At 35.8% G+C, this 18,242-nt stretch overlaps 1 protein-coding gene across 1 annotated transcript in view; it reads right to left on the reverse strand.

Annotated features, from left to right (window-relative positions):
* Ano3 (anoctamin 3) overlaps window positions 1–18,242 on the reverse strand; it is a 319,679-nt gene that overhangs the window by 10,461 nt on the left and 290,976 nt on the right. The window contains exons 18-21 of the mRNA XM_052181396.1: window positions 16,001–16,037; window positions 11,408–11,519; window positions 10,645–10,702; window positions 1,407–1,504 (exon numbers count right to left, since the gene is read on the reverse strand). Coding sequence (XP_052037356.1) covers window positions 1,407–1,504; window positions 10,645–10,702; window positions 11,408–11,519; window positions 16,001–16,037 — 305 coding nt within the window. The remainder of the gene's footprint in view (window positions 1–1,406; window positions 1,505–10,644; window positions 10,703–11,407; window positions 11,520–16,000; window positions 16,038–18,242) is intronic.

The raw sequence follows: 18,242 nt of genomic DNA on the forward strand, positions 1-18,242 counted from the left end.
AAAAAAGAAAAACGTAAGTGGAAGATCTTCTGCTGTGTTCCCTTAATATTTGATGTGTGTGATTCAGGCTTACCACCTGGACAAGCTCATCATTTAAATAAGTATCTGACATGTCTAATGAATATAGCAAACCACACGATGATGATGATGATGATGACGATGATGATGATGACGACGACGACGACGACGATGATGATGATGATGATGATGCAAAAAATCCTTTTCTGTGCTGTAATGGCTACAATTGTACCCTACTGGATTTTAAAATATGCTCCCAAAGAGTATGTGTCATACTCTTGATATCTAATTTCCTCAGCTGTGTTCACAGGATACTTTCCCACCCCCTACATTTAAAAGTGGTAAGCAAAGGAAAAGAAGGGACATATAGCAAGTACAGGAGTGACCCTAGCCTTTAATTCCTCATGCAGGCTTCATTTAGAAGAGATTTCATTGAATTTGTTTTATAACTTTTATTTATCAATACACATACATATATGTATATAATATATACTCCTCACAAAATATGTATTTTGTTATTTACAATTAAATTATATTTAAATATATTTCAAATTATATTTCATTTTCTTTTGCAAATGAAAGAAAAATAAAAAAAGACATCAGAGAGGTGACATGAACTCTAATTAGGATTATCAAGGAATTGAGGCCAAAGGTAGGTAGTTTGGAATCCAAGCTCTAAGTCTCCCTGTAGTTTAAGCAATGCTCAGCAGGCAGCTGTGTTATATGCCTTCTCCATCACTAGGCCAGTGGCTCAGGAGTGTCATTTATAGGAAGACGTGAAAAAAGAATGAAAGTAAAATGTTATGAATAAACCCATTTTGTATCATTAATTCATAAGGAAATCTATTTATATCATCAATCAGCTAATCAATTTTTCCCTCAGAGGTAAATGTCCTCATAGGAGATTATCATGTCAATTTGTTTCTAATGATTTTTGTAAAGGTGGGGAAAAGAGGCATCATACAAGGACTATCAAACTTTATTCTTTCAAACCTCTTCTCCTTGATGTATTATTTTAGAAGGAAAGGAGGCATTTTTTATTTAACAATAATGTCACCACCACCTTACATTTGTTCATAGCTCCAAGATATCTAAAAGTTATTTCTATTTTCAAGACTCTGTCTTCTGAATGGTTGAGAAATAGCTAATAAACTGACCTAGTATCCTCTACACATTCATTCCTTCAAACCCAACAGCTGTTCCTGAAGGTGACCTCACCATTTATCTTTTTTTAGACATGTAAAAAATTAAGGATCAGAAAGCCAAAACTTATTATGGGCAGTCACATATTTAGTCAGGATCAGAATGGTAACTGACCAATCATCTCACTGTTCATGAACCCCAAATTATAACTATATATAAGACACATCTAAAGTCAGTATGCTCACGGATATCCCAGCTCCATGAAGTTGTTCCATATTTGCTTCAAAAACATGATGACTCCCATCTGGAGGCAGAGGTCTATCAGACAGCCACTAGGATGGCACTGAAATAGAACAGGGAGGGCCATGAGGAGCTTGCTCTCTCCTACCTACCAAGCTGGCTCAAATAGCTCCAACTTTAAATTGCAAAGTGAATTGTACATCTGGGTCCCATTTTCTCATTTAAAAATGGAAACAGGTACAATGACATTGGGGGAAGCTTTGAGAAATTATGGTGGGATTTGGGTCAGCTTTTAGTGAGCACTGGGTGTCTCCCAGTGTCAACTATGCTCACATATAATGAATGCTAACACATGTTCTATATCTATAAATAGTACAGTATTAGAAAAATAATTTCGACACAGTGTTTATGATTTTGTTTCTAGGAAACTCTATTTTCAAATAATTTTATATTTTCTGAAAGATTTTCAGACATTTTACTAAGTTCCCATAGATTCCTTCCCATCCATCTCAAAGGTGAAGAATTAGAAGCAGTGCCTTGTAATTAAGTAAATTACAATCACCACCTTCATTCCCTGCTTCTCCTCAACTGTTGAACAATGCAGTCAGCATACTGCATCACATGTATTTCATCTCTCCCCATTTTCTACTTTTCATAACAGGTTTTGTTGTTGTTGTTTGTTTGTTTGCTGTTTTGTAACCTCAAGACTTTTTGAAGATCACTGGAGCATTCATGTCTTCCTTGTCTGGAATTATGTGAAGATATTCTTCTGTGCTAATTTTTGCTGTGTTTAGACTTCCATTCAGTTGGCATGAAATACACACACACACACACACACACACACACACGCACGCACGCACGCACGCGCACACATATACACACACACACACACACACACACCTTAACTGAACCCAGCCACGAATATGTGCCGTGGAAACTGCACTATAAAAGCAATTCATGTGGAAAATGTAGGTCTGCATCTTTAGAAATGGGATCATGTCCTGCTCATAAGGATAAATGCTTTTGTGGCTTTGATCCATAGTTTCTATTTCTGTCAAATTGGTACCAGTGGGACTTCAAAAGGAATAAATAATTAAGACACAAAAGAGCCTGCTTTTCCTGTTCCAGCCCAGTGGCTCAACAATCTGAAACAGAGAGTAGGGATGTGCCCAAAGCTGTGATCATAGTGCAGCAGGGTCAAGAGTCTATCATCCAGCACACTTCTTTCTAGCACAAATGTATGAGCCCCTGACCTTGCTCTCACTTTATACTATAAATGTGCTGGCTGGAGTGTGAAGCTGATTCACAAAGAACAGGGGACATTGCAATTCAGTAGGATTGCTCTTCACTTTTGCAGAGAGACTTGAGGGCAAACTGACCTGACATGCTCAGAGCCTGAGGAAAGAAGACTCCAGTCTCCTCCCACAATGCATCATGCTAAGGATAAATTCTATTTACTAAATATGTCACTTGCCTTGGAGTATACTCATGGCAAACTACTATAAAGGAACAAGGGAAAGAAAACAACAAGAAATATACGATTGAATTATTTCTGTAAAGCGTAGGCCAAAGTTAAAAGGCAGGTCAATAGTGAATATGTTAAAATTGAGCCAGGAAGAACTTGCAGTTTATAAATATCTTTGTGTGTCCCATAGAGAACAAAAAAGAACAATGGTTTTAGTTTATTCAATTCATATAGTTGATGGCCTTGAGCTAAAGCCAGTCCTTAAACACTCCAAACTTCATTTGATAACACATACTTAGAATGTATAAATGAGCAAAGATGAATATGTGAATGACGTAGGCATTTATGAGCAAACCAAAGTTCAGTGTTCTCACATATTTTCTCCTTTTTTGGTAAGAATATGTTTAGGGAGAGTGAAGGGAGGCTTAGAATCTGTAGTCACTATAGCTATATTGAAGAACCTAGGGAATAGACAGGACTGTCAGACTCTACGAGCCTCCATTTTACCTACTTTAGGACTTTTGCTCTAAAGTCAGATCACTTGTGTGAGCCTGCAAAATGAACTTTTATGACTATGCTCACATCCTATCCCAATGGTGGCTGGAAAATAGTGTGTAGAGCAAGACTTTGAAGCTAAGCTGCTTTTATTCAAATAATAATTTCATCAGGTTTGTGGCATTAGGCAAATTATAAAACTACTCTACTTTTTGTCCACCTATCTATAGTATCAATATAGTAGTAGTAGTAGTAGTAGTAGTAGTAGTAGTAGTAGTAATGATAGTAGTAGTAATAGGAATAGTTGTTATGAAGATTAATAAAATTATATAGAAAGAAAACTTAGTAACAATTGCTGGAATATATCAGCATGTAGTAAGTGCTTGATAAATGCCAGCAATTTAGAGCAATGTAATAATGAATTATATTGCTATTTTTGAAGTATATTGAAATATATGATATTTTTGTGAGATATCACCTAACTATAGCAAGAGTTATAAATATGATATAGCCACTTCTTAAAAGTGCTGACAAAGTGTATCCGTTTTCTTTCTTTATACTAGTTACTATCAATTTTACCTTCTGATTGAAATACAAAAGTTAATTTAATTTCACAAATAAGAATATGTGTTACCTTCTTATTTCCAATCATAAAAGGAAGGAGCTACAAGTTCCAGACAAAATCTTACCAACTTGGAAATTTAAGCACATAGACTACTAGAACCCAAGCACACAACATTTGTTCATTTCTGATGACATCTTATTCTACATGATTATCAATGCTATCAAATAAAGAGATGAGTTTGTCCATTGCAGTCCCTCCATCAGAGACCCACCATCAAGACTGTGTTCATACTTGCTTCTTATGTGAAAGAATTCAGAGTCAGTACTTATCTTTAATTTTCATACTTTATAATTGGAGATTTCTAGTGTGCATAATAAATTACAATCCTAATGTTCTTTTTTTCCTAGAACATTCAGTTCTTTGTGGGTAAATAAAGCCACTGCACATCACTGCACATCCTCCATGGAAAACATGGAGGAGGGTTTTGAGAAATTTTTGTGATGCCAGTTATAGTTATTTTTCTATAACTTTTAAGGATTAATCAATGCTTCCGACAATTTCATAATTAACAATAAAAGAAATAATAATGATGGTAATTCATATTTGAATACTATAAGTGATAATGGTAGCTCTTAAAAGGGCATCTATGTGCATCTACATGGTTATAACTCCTCTGTTTCGGTTTCTTAACTCACCTAGTCAAGCCACCCTGATAGAAGTATTCCTTAAATTACTAAGTGGGTGACCAGACTTTTGTTGGATGTCAGCATTATTCTTGGCCATAAATAACAACAAAAAAAATTAACAGACATATTGATAACCAGAGCAAAAGAAACTCTAAAACTTGAGACTTCTAGGCAATCTCAGGGTTGCTATGGTATTAGGGTTCATCTCCCCACTCCCAGTGTGTTTATAACAGCACATATAGGTTGGGATTTATTAGGCACTCATGGTTTCGATCTTCAGTTTTCAGCTCTCAAATGCTAAGGTTATAGGAATGTATAATGACACTCAGTCTTTGTCTTTGGTCAAAGAATAATGTAAGTACAGCCATGGTATCGGAACAGTAGTAACTATCAGCAATACTTTGTGAAGATTACCCCTTAGGTTAGGGTTGTGCTTATTGTGCTTTGAAATTAACTTCTATCTATAAATAACTTGGTAACCTAATTATTAGAACTACTATTTTAGCATGGAGAAACACTCATGAATAATAAGTTAAAGGCAAAGAACATATTGTCATGGAAAAGAACATTTGAGCCCAGAATTTTTATTGTAAAGCAGGAACTGTGAGGAAGTTTTAGTCTGCATCCATATGCAAAGACAATTTCTGAAACGATCTAGAAAGACATCATCAGTGGGGCCTTCTGGTAATTTTGAGGAGCTTTGTATAGAGACTGAAACTATATCTCCCTCTGTTTTTCTTTTGTAATCTTTTCTTTACTTCTACATTATAAGTTCATACTAAAAAACCATATATTAATTTTTTGGAATGGAATCATCATTCAAGTCACTTTAGATGAGAGAAGGAACAAAATTCTTATCAGGAGAACAGAGATCTGACATAGACATAATTAAAAGATATATTCTTCAACAAATGTAGACTGTGATTTTGCTAATAAATGCACATCTTCTATTTGGTAGAAACACTTCATTATTCTTAGCACAAAAGGAAGTTTTGAATTGGTAAATATCACCATATTAGAAAATAAGATTAATTTAAATGAATTATTTTATGCTCCTAGAATTGAGAAGAAATTTTGTAGGATAATATGAATACTAAAATCCAATAATAGAACTGCCATTTAAGATAGGTATAATGGCAAAAGTCTGACAAAGAGACTTCTCAATCTTGAAAGTGCTACTGTTTGGAGGACAATTTATCAGGTTTAGGAAAGTCTCATGAAATGTGGAAATTTTATGTTTTCATCTTGTTTCCATGGGCTATATATATATCAGTAAAGAAATAAAGAATATGCCTTCTTCTCAGGACCTCATGGTACCTTCTCCAAAATATGACTATACTGACTACACAGTCAGTAACAAAACAAGCAACAACAGATACAAGAAGATTGAAATAATCCCATGCATCCTATTAGAGCACCATGGACTAAGGCTATGTTTTCAATAACAACAAGAACAAAAGAAAGCTCACATACTCTAAACAACTCTCTACTTACTGATAACTTGGTCAGGGAAGAAATAAAGAAATTAAAAACTTTCAAGAATTCAATGAAAATGAAGACCCTTAATACCTAAACTGATGTGACAAAATGAAATCAATGCTAAGAGTAAATTTCATAGCACTAAGTGCCCTCTTAAAGTAACTGGAGAGATCACTAGCAATACTAGCAACTTAATAGCACATCTGAAAGCCCTAGTACAAAAGAAACAAACATACCAAATAGGAGTATATGGCAGAAAACAATCAAACTCAGGGCAGAAATCAAGCAATTAGGAGCAAAAAGAATGATACAAAGAATCAGCAAAACCAAAAACTGGTTCTTTGAGAAAATCAAGAAGATAGATTAGCCCTTAGCCAAACTTATTAAAAGACACAGATACAGTATCCAAACAAACAATATCTGAAATGAAAAGGGAGAACAGAAACTGAGGAAATTAAAAAAATCATCACAACTTACTATAAAAACCTATATTCAACAAAATTGGAAAAGTCTAGATCAGGGACAAGACAGGCCTGGCCATTCTCCCTCTCTATTCTATATAGTTCAATGTAGTATTCAAAGTTCTAGCTAGAGGAATAAGAGAACAAAAGAAGATCAAGTGGATACAAAGTAGAAAAGAAGTCAAGCACTATTTGCATGGTACCAAAAATTCTACCTGAGAACTCCTCCAGCTAATAAATTGCAGCAACGTGACTGGATATGAAATTAATTCAAACAAATCAGTGGCCTTCCTTTATACAGATGATAAATTGGCTGAGAAAGAAATTAGAAAACAACACCCTTCACAATAGTCACAAACAATATATCTTGCTGTAACCCTAACCAAAGAAGTAAAAGATTTGTATGACAAGAACTTCAATTCTCTGAAGAAAGAAATTGAAGACCACCTCAGAAGATGGAAAGATCTCCTATGCTAATGCATTGGAAGTATTAAAATAGTAAATATGGCCATCCTACCAAAAGTAATATATAGATTCAATGCAATCACCATCAAAATTCCAACACAATTCTTTACAGACATGGAAATAGTACTTCTCAATTTCATATGGAAAAACAAATACCACAACAAAATACCATAGCAAATAGGATAACAAAGAAAAAATCTCAACAATAAAAGAACTTCTGGGGGAACCACCATCCCTAATCTCAAGCTGCACCACAGAGTAAATAGTGAAAAATGCAACATGATATTGTTACTGAAACAGACAGGTTGATGAATGAAAGAGAATAGAAGATCCAGAAATAAACCCATATACCTATGGACACTTGATTTTTGACAAAAAAAAAAAAAAGCCAAAAATGTTCAGTGGAAAAAAGAAAGCATCTTCAACAGCTGGTGCTAGTCTATCTGACTGTTTGCATGTAGGAGACTGCAAATTGATCTATATTTATTTTCTTGCTCAAAGCACAAGTCAATGGAGATCAAGGACCTTCACATAAAACCAAATACACCGAATTTAATAGGAGAGGAAATGGGAAATAGCTTTGAACACATTGCCACAGGAAAAAATTTCCAGAACACTATACCAATAGCTGAGGCTCTAAGATCAAAAATTGACAAATGGGACCTCATGAAACTGAAAAGTTTCTGTAAGGCAAAGGACACTATCAATAGAACAAAATGGCAACCTACAGATTGGGAAAAGATATTCACTGATCCTACATCCCATAGAGAGCTAATTGTTGTGGATGGGTCTGAAGATGTCCTTGTGAACCAATCCCTAATGAATAAAGGAGCCAATCATAGGATGAGTAGGCAGGACTTCCAGGTTGGATGGAGGAAGAGAGAAAGCAGGAGAGAGTGACTTCCTTTTGGAGCTGGGACAGCAGAAGGGTAAGATTTAGTTTCCCAGTATCATAGAGTTTCCCAGTATCAGGCATCATGGCAGATCTGCAAGGGTCCATCTGCCACCAGAAGAATCAGATTTTAATAAGGCTTACAAGATTAGTATTTAGTTGTGCTCAGAGATTGAGTTACCATTGTTTCTGAACTACGTTTGTGTTGCGTTTTCCTTCACAAGGTGGCTCGTCTGGGTTTAATAGAGAAAGATATAGCAGTCAAGTGTGAGTTTGCCTGAGGTGCTCCATAAAGGCCACGGGGGATTTGAAGTATGGAGTTGGCATGGTAGCAACTTGCCTGTGGGAACAAAGCAATCTGGGTGGAGAAATTGTGGAGTTCAGAGTCAGAATCTCTACAAGATAGAAACAGGTCGGCCATTGCCTGCCAGTGCATGGCTGGGACAGAGCTACAAGCATGGCAATATGCCAGTTCTGCTTTTTAAAAATATTTTATTCAATAGCTCATATCCCAGATATACAGAAAACTCAAGAAGTTAGACTCCTAAAAACCAAATAATCCAATTAAAAACTGGAGTACAGACCTAAACAAAGAAATCTCAACAGAGGAATCTCAAATGGCTGAGAAGCACTTAAAGAAAAGTTCAACATCCTTAGTCATCAGGGAAATGCAAATAGAAACAATTCTGAGATTTCACCTTACCGCAATCAGAATGGCTAAGATAAAAACCTCAAAGGACAGAACATTCTAGTGAGGATGTGGAGAAAGAGGAACACTTCTCCATTGGTGTGGGATTTTAAAATGGTACAACCAATCTGGAAATCAATCTGGCATTTCCTCAGAAAATTGGAAATAGTTCTACCTGAAGACCAAGCTATAACACTTATCAGTACACACCCAAAAGATGTTTCACCATACCACAAGAACACATGCTCCACCATATTTATAGCACTTTATTTGTAATAGTCAGAAGCTGGAAACAACCCAGATATCTCTCAACCAAAGAATGGATACAGAAAATGTGGTTCATTTACACAATGGAATACTATTCAGCTATTAAAAATGAGGACATCATGAATTTTGCAGGTAAATGGATGGAACTATAAAAATCAGTCCTCAGTGAGATAACCTGAACCCAAATGGACATGAATAGTATGCCCTCAGTGATAAGTGATGTTGGCCAAAATTTGAGAATATTCATGATACAACTCACAGAGCTTAGGAAGCTTAACCAAAAAGAAGCACAATGGTGGATACCTGGAACCAACTTAGAAGGGGAGCATAATAATCACAGGTGGCAGAGGGATATATGAAAGTGGATGGGTGACAGCAGGAGGAAGGAGAAAAAGATGCACAGGATCAGGTATAGGGAGAAACAGTGGGAACACCTAGAGAGGCAGGAGAATGAATTGAAATATACAGAAGTTGTGGTAGGGGGTAAAAGGAAGCTCTAGAAAGTTCCAAAGACCGGGAATGTGAGAGGCCACAACTCAATGGGGATGTTATTAGTCAAAATACCCAAAAGTAGGGAGATGGAACACAGAGGCCATATCCAGTATATATGGCCCCCAGTTGAGGCAGGGGGCCCCATCTTAAAAGATTTTAAGCAATAATTGTTCCTGTCTAAAGGAAATGCAGGAACAAAAATGTAGCAGAGACAGAAAGAATCCATTTGGGATCTATTCCATGAGTACACACCAAATCCTGACACTATTACTGAGGTCATATTCTATGTGAAGACAGGACTATAACATGGCTGTTCTCAGAAAGGCTTTTCCAGAATTATGACAACTGACTATGACAAATGCAGACACTTACAGCCATACATTTAGTTGAGGTTGGGGACAAATATGTAAGAGAGGAAGCACTGAAGGACCTGAAGGAGATGGCAACCCCATAGGAAGAACAACAGTGTCATCTAACCAGACTCCTCAGAGCTCCGTGAAACTAAGCTAAAAACTAAGGAGTGTAGATGGCCCCAGGCACATGGATAACAGAGGACTACCTTGTATGGCTTCAGTGGGCAAGGGTGTGCTTAATCCTGTGGGAACTTGATGCCCCAGGGAAGAAGGGTGCTGGTGGGAATTAGGTGGGGGTGGGTGGGCTTGTGTGGGTAAGGTGGGGATGGTTCGGCTTGTGGGGGAGCATCATCTCGAAGGTAGGGAGGAGAAGAACTCAAGAACATGAGACTTGGAAGGGGGGAACTTTTGGAATGTAAATAAATAAAATAAATCAATAAAAATTTTTAAAAGAAAAAAAGAATAAAAATGCATAACCTCCCTAAAAAGAAATATGAGCTTCGGTACGTGTGCACACATGTTTATAGGACTAGTTCCTCTTAGATATTTTTTAGACTGAATTTTTATTTCATCAAAGGGAACCTAACATACTTATATTTGAAAACTCATTCAACAGATGATAATGCTTTTCAAAATGAGTAAAATTATAGGAATTATATTTGTGGGGCTTGTAAATAGAAAACATAAGCAAGCAAACAAACAAACATGATGTATAAAGTAATAAGAGAAGAACCCAGAATATTGGTATTTAACTACAAAATATCATTCTATTTTGAATAAATGAAGCTCCTTCCATTTTGAACAGAACAACCTCTTCTCTTCCAAAATGTGGCTCTAACACTCTTGGACATCTTCCCTCCTCATCCCATTACCACCCGCAATCACTGGCCTGTATCCATGCCCATCCGCACACCCACTCTCATGGGGTTACTTACTTCCTCCAGTCTCCACCGCTCAAAAAGTTTATTGTATTTTCCTGGGTGGCCTACGAATCTGTAAAAAGTGTTTGAATTCATTAGCAACAAAGTGAAGTTTCGCTTGCTGATGTATCACACAGAGTCCTTGTGTGGGTAGACAGAACTGTTTACTGGTGCAATTTGTCCCATGCAGTTGATATTTGCTATGCTTAAACAACATCAAAGAAACTGACTTCAGAATGAGAAAGTGATGTATGAACTCAGTAGCAATGAGTAGGGAAAGTGCAAATATATCAAACTGATGACATTTAATATTTTGTTCTATGTAGAATTTTAGTTTTGTGTGAGCCAGGTTAATGAATACCATCATAGTGTACTGAATGATTTTGTTCAAAATGTTTCTAGCTTCTGAATGTTCCCATGGCACCAAGTGGAGGGCTAACAGGGCTTGTTAATTTTATACTCCACCCCTCAAATTTAAGACAAAAGGATTCTTGTTTCTACACCAAAAACTCAGGGATACATATTTTTTCATCTCAGCAAAATAATAATTAGTAATAAATGATAACTTACACATGGCATTCTGTGTGTGTATGTGTGTGTATAAAATATGTGATAGTAGCTGTCAGAGGTTACTTGAGGAAGAGCACATATAAAATATGATTAGAAAATATTCTAAGGCAGAGTGCAGTAATCCACCACTTCTGTTACTTAATTGGCAACTGAGGTGTTGTGTTTTGTTTTCTCCTTGGCAACAGTGGCTTGTGCAAAGTTAACTCACCTTCCCAAAAAGAATGCAATATAGAAGATAGAACTGTTCAGATTGACAAACTGGAAAAGGAACATCTTCAATGCAAAGCTGTTTTCCCATTCTGATTCTGTTCGAGGATATTCTACAAGAAACACAAACATTGATATACATGAGTGGAACCAAACAAAACCAAAACCAAGGCAAAACAAAACACCCATCAGTGTTCTACCTTCACAATGTTTCTGGTCTTTCAGTGAAAAAGCAAAAAGGAACATATATAGGTTACAAAACAAAAACAAATGAAAAGATGTTGCTTATGAAAGAACACTGTGGGAAGATTTTGGTATGGAACGATCTGTTTGGTTTAATAAAAGGTCACATTTGAAATCATGAAAAAGTCTAGATATCTGAGATTTAATTAGGTAAAATCATTCTGAGGGGCAACATGTATTAAAAGGGAGCTATTCAGCTTTCTGTATATTCAGACCAGGGCTACAGCATTTCTGGCATGAATTCTCACTAGAGATCTATATACTAGTCCCCAGTGAGTTATTTCTTCTAGAATATACATATATCCTGAATATAGTTGCCTCTGGTGTTAACTTTGTACTTGAGCAATGTGATTTCTATCTTGCCAACAAGAGACTAGGAAGTTGAGATGTAGGAGCATGATAAGCACTTCTACATGTGTCTCCCCTTATAAGCTAGATATCATGCAAGAACTTCCATTGTACTATTACACCCAAACACAAGGCAGGCATCCAGAATGGAGCATGGGAAAAGATGAAGGTCATGGAAGAGATCAGCCACCCCCAAAATCCCACATGAGTTTTAGCACGCAAGTGAAGAGACCACTCTAGATGTCTACATATCAATGGATGACTGCATGAACCAGGGAAACTGCCTAACAAATTAAACTTGGTTACTGAATCTTTATCCTGCTCCTCCCAAAATTATTGTCCTATGATACTGAGTTTGGAATAACTTTCTGTGTATCAATAATTATAACAGGGAGAGTTGACAATAATGACAGGCTTTTTTGAGTCAGTCTATGTTCTTTACCACAAATAACAACACAGTGATTTTATAACATCCTATTGCAGTTTTAGATGAAGCAAATTCTGGCTCATCCTGAATGACGATATAACTTCAAGGAAAAAAATAATTTTAAATTTTGACAATATAAATTCTACTTTCTAGGGTAATATATTTATGGCCTAATTATTCCTTAGCTTTGTTTAATACATATAGTTATTGATAATAAACTAGCTATTGGTTATAAACTTGTATTTGATATCACCACTGGTCACAAATTTGGTCCTTAAAATGTTAATTTCTTTATTTAAAAAATAATTCTCTATTTAATTTGTGTTTTCTGAGTTTTAAGATGGTAATGCTATGTCTCAGTTTGAACACTTTCAAAGCCTATATTTACGAGTCTTGATTGACTTTACATCTCATAATCTGGATTTATGTGTTAAAGCTACTCACTACTACCAATAATTATTTTTTTTAAAAAAATGACTAACAATCAACATGGTACAATTCTCAGCAACTATAAACCTAAAGTAAAATAAAACAAATGCTTATCTTAAGAATTGTGACCTGAAACATTTAATTAAATTAAAAAAATAATCATTTTTTGTGGCTTCTGAAAACAAAATATTTGGAGAAGTCCAGGAAACAAAATCTTAAAGCATTTTTTAGAGTTCTGTCAATTTGATAAGTAGGATCTAATTTATAATATGAATTTCATACATTAGCTTAGCCAAAGAGCTTTTTAAAAAGTATGCATGATCATTCAGCCAGATTTTCTTACATAAAGAAATACCAATTTTCCAGAACCCTGGTTCTGGAAAGGCTCAGTGCAGCAGTATAGGGCAATACCAGAACAGGTAAGTGGGAAGGGGTAGATGGGGGAATAGGGGGAGGGAAGAGGGCTTATGGGACTTTCAGGGAGTAGGGAGCCAGGAAAGGGAAAATCATTTGAAATGTAAATAAAAAATATATCAAATAAAAAAAATATCAATTTTACCAAGATTATTAACTAACCACTGTGGATCCACAGACACAAGGCTATATGACACTGGCCTATATGACAAAAATAAATAAAATACTAAGCAAAAACTTTGACATTACTGATACTTAAAGCAACTATATTTTTCCTTTTCCTATTAATTATAGATGACCCTCATCATCATTTGTTTTTGTAATTCATTTGTTCTGGAGGTAAAATATCTTTAAAAAACATTAATATAGGTATCAGAGACAGAAGAGAGCTTTGAAGCAAGGTGTAAGAAAGATTTTGATAATATAGCTCAATTACTTTACTGTCCATCTGAAACAACTGAACTCAGCAAGAACAAATAAATGAATGATTTGCCCTTTACACGCACTCATTGGGATGTGTTTCATAGTATAGGTGCAACAACAAAATGGAAACTATTCAAAATCAAAACCTATAGTAAAAAAAAAATGAGAAGAAAAGAACCAAGCTTGGCTCATTCCTTTAATTCCAGCACTCATGAAGCAGGGAAAGGTAGATATTTATAAGTTCAAGACCAAACTGATCTACATATTGAGTTCCAGGCATATAGTGTTAGACAGTGAGGACCTGTCTTAAAAACCAAACCAAGCCAAACCAAACCAAATCAACCAACCAGTCAACTAACCAACCAACCAAGCAACCAACCAACCAAGCAACCAACCAACCAAAACTACTTACAATATTTCCTTCCTAATTGTAGTCATCAGAGAACAGAATCTTGGAATATAGCCTTTGTTCATGTTGATAGGGAAATTGGGAGAAACTCTTAGAACTATTTAAGAAATGAACCTTGGCCTGGAGGGAGGTCAAGGAATGAACCTCTCTTTTCACATTCTTTTCTTTAATCTTCTTTCTTTTATTTTAAAAAAGTATTTGCAATATACATATTGACCCTTACTGAATCTCATAAGCCTAAGTATTCAAAAAGGTATTAATATGGAAGCATCATAACTAATGAAATTAGGAGAAAGGAGAAAACAGCAGGTGAAAAAAGTCTGTTTTCTTGAAATTGAAAAGGACTTAATATCAAGTAACTAAGTATTCAGCAGAGGCTGAAACTAAAGTCTGAGTATGGAGCTAGCATTTGAAGAAGGGCAACCCCTCAAAAGGATGCTGAGACATGCTCATAAGATGTCTCATTGAAGGCTAGAAGAATCAGGAGTACTGTGAAAAACAGTCAGTGATGATATGACTTGGAGTACCCCAAGGGAGATATTGTATGTACATACATTCTGAAAGCCATAGCTATTTTCCTGAGGCATCAGACAAGAAGACTTCCTGAGTCAGCAGACAAGATTAGCTAAACAGAAATAAACATGTGTCTGAAGGGACACTGCCAAGTCTGAGAAACTATCTAAAATTCTAATAGTTGGGATTTTTTTAAAAGAAAAAACATGCAATCTTTTCATCCTAAAGTGGTGGATGGTAACCAGTAGACAATCATAAGGTGTCCTACATACTTTTGTTTGGTTTGTTGTGCTTGCTGCCAAACCTGACAACCAAGTTCAATTTCTGGGGCTTAGCATTGTAGATGCTAAAAACTGATTTCTACATGGGACCATGGTGTGCTCACACACACACACACACACACACACACACACACACACACACACACACTAGATAGACAGACAGACAGATATAGTTAACCCAAAACATTAAGAGAATGAGACTCATTATTTATCCAGGACTTCAGAAAAGTCTTTTATAAGGAAGATATAAAAATGCATTAATAAAAGGAACAAACAGGTAGAAATGAAACACAGTATTCAAACAGGACATAGACTTACTAGAGGTATCTTTCTCCAGGACTAGTGGGTCAAAAATAAAATACATCACAGTAACAGTGAATGAAATTTTGTGAAAATATTATCCTATCCAGGTGGTGGTGGTGCACTGGTGTACACTTTAATCCCAGGCCTTGAAAGCAGACCCAGGTAGATCTTTTGGTAGCATAGTTTACAGAGTGAGTTTATGAATAGCCAGGGATACACAGAGAAACCCTATCTCAAACAAGCAAACAAGCAAGAATAGAGAAGGAAGGAAAGAAAGATAGGAAGGAAGGAAGGAAGGAAGGAGAGAGAGAGAGAGAGAGAGAGAGAGAGAGAGAGAGAGAGAGAGAGAGAGAGAGAGAGAGAGAATTATCCTCACTTTAGTCAATGAATTTAAGGTGTCAAGTGGCAAGGCTATGATCTCTGCTTTTTAGCTAACTAGAATAAGGTGCTGAACAGATTTTAACCGACGAGTTCTTAGTCCAGAGCCTTCAGTCTACTTGATGAAAGAAAAAAATCAAATTAGATCTGACAAGGTTTCTTCTGACCTCCAGATGTAGATCAAAGTATATTTGTGATCCCCATTCTTAACAATTCTCATATACAAAAGGGAAAAGGCAGCAAATAACCCCGAAGTCTAAGAAAATGTCTTTCCAAATAATGATGAATGTACATTAATTTTTGGCTGGATATTTGTAAACAATTGCATAAATGAGGACAAAAATGGTAAAATACATAAAACATCTAAATGCTAATATGTATATAGTTATTTACTTACTAAAAGTAAAATTATAAAAACGAACTTACCTAAGTTTGTAAGGAGGTATGCGATTTTTTCGTAAGCCTGCAAAAGAGTATACAGATAAATTTTATTGCTTTTTATTCTTTCAAAGAAATGTGTAAATTGTGTCTAAAAGGTGGATACATTTTTACCAAGTATAAATATTTATTAATGTAGTATGAAGTATTCTATACCTGTACATATACCCAAAATGGCTGGACTACAAAGGAGTTTATAAATACATATGTATAAATTCATGTTGACACCTTATTATCTGCTCTTTGTGGCTATTTTTATTTTCATTGAATATCTACTTCCTAAACTAAGACAAAAGTTAACAAAATTTATTGAGCTTGTAAGTGGATGAAATGATGCAACTCCAGCCTTGGGGGATATGATGCCCTCTTCTAGCCTGATCAAATATCCACATATATGTGACAAACATATACCCAGGCACATGTATATAAATACAAAATAGATTAGAACAAAGTCAAACAATAGTCATCTCTGCAGTATTCAGAATTCAAGAAATGTATTTGATTACTTAATGAATGGTTCAGATTCTTTGACTGTTCTTTCAATAAAACCATTCCTATTTCCTTTTCGCCATCATCGAAATCTACTTCTTTTTAAGGTCAAAACTATCTTGAGACAAATTATATTAAGGTGATGTTCTTCTCCCTCTGATGCGGGTTTTTGTTTGAATTTATTTATTTATTTATTTATTTATTGATTGATTGATTGATTTTCATTGATTTGTTAATTTCACTCCCATTAATGAGCTAATGTTTTCAAATTTTAAAGCAAGATTACTTTGATTTTGTGAGCATATGTTATTATCATTGTGCCATGCTCTTTTGCATGGCACATGTTATAAAGTCTGACGACAATAACAGAGTCTCCAAGGATTTTAATAGGATGGACTTTACTATTACTTTAGCTGACAAGTAATATTTTACTAGCCACTGTTTGTCAGTGTTGGGCTAAATGCCATCATGAAGACTGAAAGCCAAGCCTAAGTAGTTGCCTTTTATAGTATTCCATTTGTGTCAGCACTTTCCATACAGTAATTGCAGAATAGCAAATTTGTCAAGTAAGTATCTTAACACCATTTTACAGAACAGGGAAATAAGACTGAGACTATCAGTCATGTGGCCTGATTGAATAAAATACCTAGCAAGAAGTATAGTTAGAATGTTCTGTTATGAGCACTTTCCATCATCTATGCCTTGTCTTAGAACTTGGGACATAGAATCTATCTAGGGGCGGCAAACTATTCCACAAAATAGAAACAGAAGGAACACTACCCAATTCCTTCTACGAAGCCACAATTACGCTGATACCAAAGCCACACAAAGATCCAACAAAGAAAGAGAACTTCAGACCAATTTCCCTTATGAACATCGATGCAAAAATACTCAATAAAATTCTTGCCAACCGAATCCAAGAACACATCAAAACGATCATCCACCATGATCAAGTAGGCTTTATCCCGGGAATGCAGGGTTGGTTCAATATACGGAAATCCATCAATACAATCCACTACATAAACAAACTCAAAGAACAAAACCACATGGTCATTTCATTGGATGCTGAAAAAGCATTTGACAAAATTCAGCATCCCTTCATGCTTAAAGTCTTGGAGAGAACAGGAATTCAATGCCCATACCTAAACATAGTAAAAGCAATATACAGCAAACCGGTAGCCAGCATCAAACTAAATGGAGAGAAACTTGAAGCAATCCCACTGAAATCAGGGACCAGACAAGGCTGCCCCCTTTCTCCTTATCTTTTCAATATTGTACTTGAGGTACTAGCTCGGGCAATTCGACAACATAAGGAGGTCAAAGGGATACAAATTGGAAAGGAAGAAGTCAAACTATCATTATTTGCAGACGACATGATCGTCTACCTAAGTGACCCAAAGAACTCCACTAGAGAGCTCCTACAGCTGATAAACAACTTCAGCAAAGTGGCAGGTTATAAAATCAACTCAAGCAAATCAGTGGCCTTCCTATACTCAAAGGATAAGCAGGCTGAGAAAGAAATTAGGGAAATGACCCCCTTCACAATAGCCACAAACAGTATAAAGTATCTTGGGGTGACTCTTACCAAACATGTGAAAGATCTGTATGACAAGAACTTCAAGACTCTGAAGAAGGAAATGGAAGAAGACCTCAAAAAATGGGAAAACCTCCCATGCTCATGGATCGGTAGAATCAATATAGTTAAAATGGCCATTTTGCCTAAAGCACTATACAGATTCAA

Source organism: Apodemus sylvaticus, chromosome 5 (genome assembly GCF_947179515.1).
Source record: "Apodemus sylvaticus chromosome 5, mApoSyl1.1, whole genome shotgun sequence".
In the NCBI taxonomy this organism is placed as follows: domain Eukaryota; kingdom Metazoa; phylum Chordata; class Mammalia; order Rodentia; family Muridae; genus Apodemus; species Apodemus sylvaticus.